General features: G+C 46.7%; 1 protein-coding gene across 1 annotated transcript; it reads left to right on the top strand.

Annotated features, from left to right (window-relative positions):
• Positions 1–3: 3 nt before the first annotated feature.
• Positions 4–7868, top strand: CFAP141 (cilia and flagella associated protein 141). The gene is made up of 4 exons (XM_012476171.2): positions 4–233; positions 589–629; positions 6016–6145; positions 7366–7868. The coding sequence occupies exons 1-4, from the start codon at positions 201–203 to the stop codon at positions 7465–7467; spliced, it is 306 nt and encodes a 101-aa protein (XP_012331594.1). The 5' UTR covers positions 4–200; the 3' UTR covers positions 7468–7868.
• The last annotated feature ends 311 nt before the right edge of the window (positions 7869–8179 follow it).

Genomic DNA, 8179 nt, shown 5'->3' with positions numbered 1-8179 from the left:
GTGTCATCAGCAGAAGGCTACAGAACAAGGATTCTCTCAAGGTTTCTGGGGCAACAGGCCAGGTGGCCAATCAACTCCTAGGCCCAGGGTCATTGTTGGAGGCGTAAATGTTGCTATGACTACCGAAACCTCGGTTACTGAACTAAACAGAAAGAAGAGCCTGTCAGTCTCCTCAGACTGTATCAAGCAAATCTATAAACATGTCTGTGGAAAAGATGACAGAAGTAGAAGAGGTATGCAGAGTTGGAAGGAGGGGCTGGGTTGAAGTTTGATGAGGTTTCCAGATCAATTTACTATAAGTGCATCTTTTACTGGGAAAGGCTTTTGATGTAACAAGGGTATACTATAATTAGTAACAGGAGTGGGAGGCTATGTCTAGTACATAGTAGGTATTCAAATATGTGCTCCATCCAACCCCTGCATGTTTTCTTTGATCCATTCTGAAAGAAGTAGAGCTTTCCTCTTCCTATCCCCCCTAGGAAATTGACTGCCTTCTCTCTCAAAAAGGTCTAAGTCTCATTAGAATAGGGTTCTAGAGGTGGGGTTCTGGAGACTGAGGCAAATCAACAGAAATACCTTTTCTTACAGAGTTTTCAAAGGGTCATGGGACTTAAGAAGATGGTCGACAGGTAATCTGCTTCTATCCCCTCTTTACCTTTGAGCGTGACCTTTCCACTCTACTGTCCTACCTGAGCCACCTCCCAACTCTGCTGCATCTCTTTAGGGGCTCGTCAAACAGAAAAACAGATGTGGAAAGGGGGAGAAGCAGCCTTGTTCTCAAAGCAAACGCGATCAGCCTCTTAGCACCCACTAGATTAGGTTTTTATTGTCCCCTGCTTCCCATTCTCTGGAGGAAAATTGAAGCTTGTTTATTTTTTATTTTTATTAAGAATTCAACGCTGTGGCTCACGCCTGAAATCCCAGCACTTTGGGAGGCCAAGGCAGGTGGATCGCTTGAGCTCAGGAGTTTGAGACCAGCCTGGGCAACATGGCAAGATTCCCATCTCTACCAAAAAAATTAATTTAAGTAAATAAATAAATGCTGATGCCTAGTTCTTACCCTAGGAGATTCTGATTAAAATGGTCTGAGATGGGATAAGAAAAGCTTTTTTTAAAAAAGTTTCAAAGGTTATATCCAGAGCTAGCAAGGATGTGAAGAAACGAAAACACATGTTATTTTAATAGGAGTCTAGGTTGATACAGCCATGTTTACAAAGGCAGTTTGATAAAATCTATCAAAATTTGAATTCACATATCTGTTAAACTGGCAAAAATAGGAATTTACCTTATATACACATACTAGGAAAAGCACTGGAAGGTACATACACAAGAATGTTCATGACAGTATTGCTTTTATTTATTTATTTAGAGACAGAATTGAGTTCTTGTTTCCCAGGCTGGAGTGCAGTGGCACGATAGCTCACTGCAACCTTTGCCTCCCAGGTCCAAGCAATTCTCCTGCCTCAGCCTCCTTGAGTAGTCGGATTACAGGTGCCCACCACCACACCCAGCTAATTTTTGTATTTTCAGTAGAGACGGGGTTTCACCATGTTCGCCAGGCTGGTCTTCAACTCCTGACCTCAGGTGATCCACCCACCTCGGCCTCCCAAAGTGGGATTACAGATGTGAGCCACCACATCTGGACAGGTTTTTTTTTTGAGACGGTCTCACTATGTTACCGAGACTAGTCTTGAACTCCTGGGCTCAAGCGATATGTGGCCTGTCGAGTCCAGAGTAGGTGGGAATTACAAGTGTGTGCCGCCATGCCTGGTAAGCATTGTTTATAAAAGTAAAAAAACTAGAAAACCTAGCCGGTTGCCGGGCACGGTGGCTCACGCCTGTAATCCCAGCACTTTGGGAGGCCAAGGCAAGTGGATCACGAGGTCAAGAGATCGAGACCATCCTGGTCAACATGGTGAAACCCCGTCTCTACTAAAAATACAAAAAATTAGCTGGGCATGGTGGCGCGTGCCTGTAATCCCAGCTACTCAGGAGGCTGAGGCAGGAGAACTGCCTGAACCCAGGAGGCGGAGGTTGCGGTGAGCCGAGATCGCGCCATTGCACTCCAGCCTGGGTAACAAGAGTGAAACTCCGTCTCCAAAAAAAAAAGAAAGAAAGAAAACCTAGCTGGTTAAATTATACAGACATACTGTGCAGCCACCTTTAAACTAAATGAAGTAAATCTCAATGCACTAATATGAAAAGTTAAGGCTGGGTGCGGTGGCTCACACCTGTAGCAGGAGAATCACGCCTGTGGCAGGAGAATCACTTGAACCCAGGAGGCAGAGGTTGTGGTGAGCCGAGATCACGCCATTGCACTCCAGCCTGGGCAACAAGAGCAAAACTCCATCTCAAAAAAAGAAGAAGAAGATGTACTTGGCCAGATTATGATAGAAAAATTTTGGCCGGCTGCGGTGGCTCATGTCTGTAATCCCAGCACTTTGGGAGGCCAAGGTGGGCGGATTGCTTGAGGCCAGGAGTTCAAGACCAGCCTGGCCAACATGGCAAAACCCAGTCTCTACTTAAAAAAATACAAAAATTAGCTGGGCATGGGCCGGGTGCAGTGGCTCACACCTGTAATCCCAGCACTTTGGGAGGCCAAGGTGGGTGGATCACCTGAGGTCAGGAGTTCAAGACCAGCCTGACCAATATGGAGAAACCCTGTCTCTACTAAAAATACAGAATTACCTGGGCATGGTGGCACATGCCTGTAGTCCCAGCTACTCAGGAGGCTGAGGCAGGAGAATTGCTTGAACCCAGGAGGCGGAGGTTGTGGTGAGCGGAGATCACGCCATTGCACTCCAGCCTGGGTAACAAGAGCGAAACAAAAAAAAGAAGTGCTTGAACCTGGGAGGCAGAGGTTGTAGTGAGTTGAGATCACGCCAGTACGCTCCAGCATGGGTGACAGAGCAAGACTCCGTCTCAAAAATAAATAAATAAACAGCCGGGTGCAGTGGCTCATGCCTGTAATCCCAGCACTTTGGGAGGCCGAGGCGGGTGGATCATGAGGTCAAGAGATCGAGACCATCCTGGTCAACATGGTGAAACCCCGTCTCTAGTAAAAATACAAAAAATTAGCTGGGCATGGTGGCGCGTGCCTGTAATCCCAGCTACTCAGGAGGCTGAGGCAGGAGAATTGCCTGAACCCAGGAGGTGGAGGTTGCGGTGAGCCGGGATCGCGCCATTGCCTGGGTAAGAAGAGCATAACTCCGTCTCAAATAAATAAATAAATAAATAAATAAATAAACAAACAAAAATTAGCTGGGTGTGATGGTGGGTGCCTGTAATCTCAGCTACTCAGGAGGCTGAGGCAGGAGAATTGCTTGAGTCCAGGAGGCGGAGGGTGCGGTGAGCGGTGAGCTGAGAATGCACCACTGCACTCCAGCCTGGGTGACAGAGCAATACTCTGTCTCAAAAAAAAAAAAAAAAAAGCCAGGCACACACCTGTTGTCCCAGCTACTTAGGCAGCTGAGGTAGGAGGATTGCTTGAGACCAAGAGGTTGACACTGTGACACTGTAGTGAGCCATAATCATCCCACTGCACTCCAGCCTAGGCAACAGAATGAGACCCTGTCTCAAAAAAATACATATATATACAAAAATCAGCTGGGCATGGTGGCACATGCCTGTAATCCCAGCTACCCAGGAGGCTGAGGCAGGAGAATCGCTTGAAGCTGGGAGGCGGAGGTTGCAGTGAGACCAGATTGAGCCACTGCACTCTAGCCTGGGCTACAGAGCAAGACTCTGACTCAAAAAAAAAAAAAAAATGACTTCAGTCATTCCCAACAAAGTAGCAGTTTCTTGTGCAAATATATCATATACATATATATATGAATTTATTTTTTTTAATTAACCCGAGGGCCAGGGGTGGTGGCTCATGCTTGTAATCCCAGCACGTTGGCAGGCCTGTGGGGGCAGATCACAAGGACAAGAAGTCAAGACCATCCTGGCCAAAAAGGTAAAACCCCGTATCTATTAAAAATATAAAAATTAAAAAACATATATATATATATAAATTAGCTGGGCATAGTGGCACATGCCTGTAATCCCAGCTACCCAGGAGGGTGAGGCAGGAGAATCGCTTGAACCTGCGAGGTGGAGGTTGCAGTGAGCTGAAATCATGCCACTGCACTCCAGCCTGGTGACAAGAGTGCTACTCTGTCCCCCCAAAAAATAATAATAATTAACTTGAGTAGCTGGGACCCGCCTCCGTGCCCAGCTTATTTATATATATTTTTTTTTCTTTTTTTTTTTTTTTTTTGAGATGGAGTTTCGCTCTTGTTACCCAGGCTGGAGTGCAATGGCGCGATCTCGGCTCACCGCAACCTCCGCCTCCTGGGTTCAGGCAATTCTCCTGCCTCAGCCTCCTGAGTAGCTGGGATTACAGGCACGCGCCACCGTGCCCAGCTAATTTTTGTATTTTTAGTAGAGACGGGGTTTCACCATGTTGACCAGGATGGTCTCAATCTCTTGACCTCGTGATCCACCCGCCTCGGCCTCCCAAAGTGCTGGGATTACAGGCGTGAGCCACCGCGCCCGGCCCCATTTTTATATTTTTAGTAGAGATGGGGTTTCACCATGTTGGCCAGGCTGGCCTCGAACTCCTGCCTGACCTCAAGTGATCCACCCGCCTTGGCCTCCCAAAGTGCTGGATTACAGGCGTGAGCCACTGTGCCCAGTTAGAGATAACTTTTTTTTTTTTTTTGAGACAGAGTCTCTGTTTTAAGACAGTCTTACTCTGTCACCCAGGCTAGAGTGCAGTGGTGCAATCCTGGCTCACTGCAGCCTCCACCTCCCAGGTTCAAGTGCTTCTCATGCCCCAGCCTCCTGGGTAGCTGGGGATTACAGGTGCATGCCACCATGCCAGGTTAGTTTTTGTGTTTTTAGTAGAGATGGGGTTTCACCATGTTGACCAGGCTGGTCTTGAACTCCTGGCCTTGACTTATCCACCTGCCTCGGCCTCCCAAAGTGCTGGGATTACAGGCTGATCCTGTGCACCCAGAAAATTTTTGCTTTTAATTTAATAGATTTCTGTGTGGATTCAATTTTTTCAACATGTGGAAAATGTACTTTTGATTTTTTTAAAAATCCAAACAGTGAATATATACCGGGAGATGGAGGTTATAGTGAGCCGAGATTGCGCCACTGCACTCCAGCCTGGCCAACAGAGGGAGACTCTGTCTCAAAAGAAAAAAAAAATTAGCTGGGCATGGTGGCAGGCACCTGTAATCCCAGCTACTCGGGAGACTGAGGCATGAGAATTGCTTGAACCCTGGAGGCAGAGGTTGCAGTGAGCCAAGATTGCGCCATTGCACTCTAGCCTGGGCAACTGAGCGAGACTATTTCTCAAAAAAAAAAAAAAAAAAAAATTAAAACCTCAATGAAGATCCAGTCTAGCCAGGACTGAGAATCACTAGTATGATAGAAGGGATATTAGCTTTAGAGAAATTGGATTTGAGGCCAGGTGTGATGGCTCACACCTGCAATCCCAGCACTTTGGTATACCAAGGTAGGTGGATCACCTGAGGTCAGGAGTTGGACACCATCCTGGCCAACATGGCAAAACCCTGTCTCTACTAAAATACAAAAATTAGCCAGGCGTGGTGGAGCATGCCTGTAGTCCCAGCTACTCAGGAGGCCAAAGTAGGAGGATTGCTTGAACCCTGGAGGCAGAGATTGCAGTGAGCCAAGATCACGCCACTGCACTCCAGCCTAGATGACAGAATCAAACTCTGGATTTGAGACCCAGGTCTGCCATTAAGTGACCTTGGGCATCTCACAACTTTTAGTTTCCTTATCTCTATTAGGTAAAAATTAATGCCTGTGCTACATAGTTATCATAGTAATTAAATGATATAATGTACTTAATACATACTAGGTTCTAAATTACCCTTTTAAGGATTTTACAGTCTTCTGACAGTTGGACAGACATTCCAGGACAGCCTCACTCTATGGGGTTTTTGTCTCTCCTCCTAACTCTAACCCATTCAACCCCTGCCTCTGTACCTGGAGCAGGTGGCGAAATGCACATACTGACTGTCTGTGGCAAATGACATTGGCCCAGAGAAGAAACCCGTATGCCGCCCTAAAGATGCAGGACGCCATGGCACAAGAATTGGCACTGGCCAAAAAGCAACTACTAATGGTGAGTTCTAGCAGGGCAGCCTGAAGCCTCATTACTGCCCTGTGCGTTTGCCCACTGAGTTTTCCAAGCTCTTAGTGTGTGTCATTGCACATTTATCTTGTTTGCCTCTAGGTTTTCAGCATTACACCAGAGCAACACAACTCTAACCCCGTTGCCAGAACTCTTTTTGATTTGATTCTTTGCATCCACCTTATAGGTAGCACATCTTAAAGTCCCAAAGTATACTCTAGTTCCTGCTCCTTTCATCTTGGAGACTCAAAACTGCATCTTAGACTGGGCGCCGTGGCTCACGCCTGTAATCCCAGCACTTTGGGAGACCAAGATGGGCAGATTGCTTGAGCCCAGGAGTTTGAGACCAGCTTGGCCAACATGGAGAAACCCCATCTCTACTAAAAACACAAAAATTGGCTAGGCGTGGTGGCACATGCCTATAATCCTAGCTACTTGGGAGGCTGAGGCATGAGAACCGCTTGAACCAAGGCAGAGGTTGCAGTGAGCTGAGATTGTGCCACTGCACTCCAGCCTGGGTAACAGAGTAAGACTCAGTCTCAAAAACAAACAAACAAACAAACTGCCTCATAGTGTGTATCTCTCTCTCTTCCGCGGTCCCAACTTGCTGTCATGTAATCATCTTTGTTTTTTTGTTTTTGTTTTTGAGATGCAGTCTCACTCTGTTACCCAGGCTGAAGTGCAGTGGCGTGATCTCGGCTCACTGCAACCTCCACCTCCCGGGTTCAAGCGATTCTACTGCCTCAGTCTTGAGTAGTCCTGAGTAGCTAGGACTACAGGCACGTGCCAGCACGCCTGGTTAATTTTTTGTATTTTTAGTAGAGACGGGGTTTCACCATGTTAGCCAGTATGATCTCCATCTCCTGACATCGTGATCTGCCCGCCACGGCCTCCCAAAGTGCTGGGATTACAGGTGTGAGCCACCGCACCCGGCATGTAACCATCTTTGTATCCCAGTTACCTAATAGAGTTTCTGGTTCACGGTATGTTCTCAGCAAATATTTGCCGAACCTAGGGCTTCGACCGTGGAGAAAAAAATTGGATAGGCTTCCCCTCCACTGTTTCAGCCTCTCTGCTACCACCTAGCTTTATGTCACAACTAAGTCCAGCTCCAAGAGAACACAAGTAATGGGAAAGCAGCTAGGGAGAAAGAATAAGAATGGGTGGTAAACAGAAGCAAACGCCATACTCTATTCTGTCCTCTCTACCAGGTTCGTCAAGCTGCCCTGCACCAGCTGTTTGAAAAGGAGCATCAGCAGTACCAGCAGGAATTAAATCAGATAGGCAAAGCTTTTTATGTAGAGAGATTGTAATAGCATCCGAAACGCTGTGCTTCCTTTCTCAATATGCCTGCTAACCTAGCCTTCTAGAGCCTCTACCACCTTGAACCTCCTTCCCAAAACATACCTGGATCTCGCTATCTGCCTTGGACTTAAGACAGTGCTCCCACTCTCACTTCTCCACTCTTGTTAATCCCTTGCTGCTGTTTGGGAAACAATCTATGAAACAACGGTAAAAACAAGAGTGACGCCTTGTGGTCAGAGTGGGATTTACTGTGTTGACGTAAGGGGGCAGGGGTGAGGAGGCTGGACAAAGTGAGTTGAGAATCCTGATTTGGTATAACAAATAAAATTAGTTCTTAAAGGCTCAAACTTAGACCACTGGGCTCATTCTTTCAGGTCTAAATCTTGATTTGTTTCGAAAGTTTATTTTTCAGCTACCATAATCTTAACGTCCTGGATTTTGTTCACCACCTCTCAGATATCACTTTCACTTATCTTTTCTGTATACTTGGACAAATTGCGCTGAATGTGGCTATTAAGCTAAAGGCACTGTGGTGCTTGCGTGACAGGAGGGCTGCATTTTGGATTTTGAGTCAGCCAGTTATTGTGAAATTTTGGACAAGTCTCTTTCCTCTGGGCCTGAATTCCCACCTATGCCAAGTGAGAGGGTTCCAAACTTAAATGCCTCCAGGGGTCAGGCAGGTAATGTGGCATTTGTAAGGAAATAAGGAGTGGTGGGATT

The sequence above is a fragment of the Aotus nancymaae genome, unplaced genomic scaffold (assembly GCF_030222135.1).
Source record: "Aotus nancymaae isolate 86718 unplaced genomic scaffold, 86718_ANA_hifiasm-v0.15.2.pri h1tg000108l, whole genome shotgun sequence".
NCBI classification, from domain to species: domain Eukaryota; kingdom Metazoa; phylum Chordata; class Mammalia; order Primates; family Aotidae; genus Aotus; species Aotus nancymaae.
This window is presented reverse-complemented; position numbering and strand designations above follow the sequence as displayed.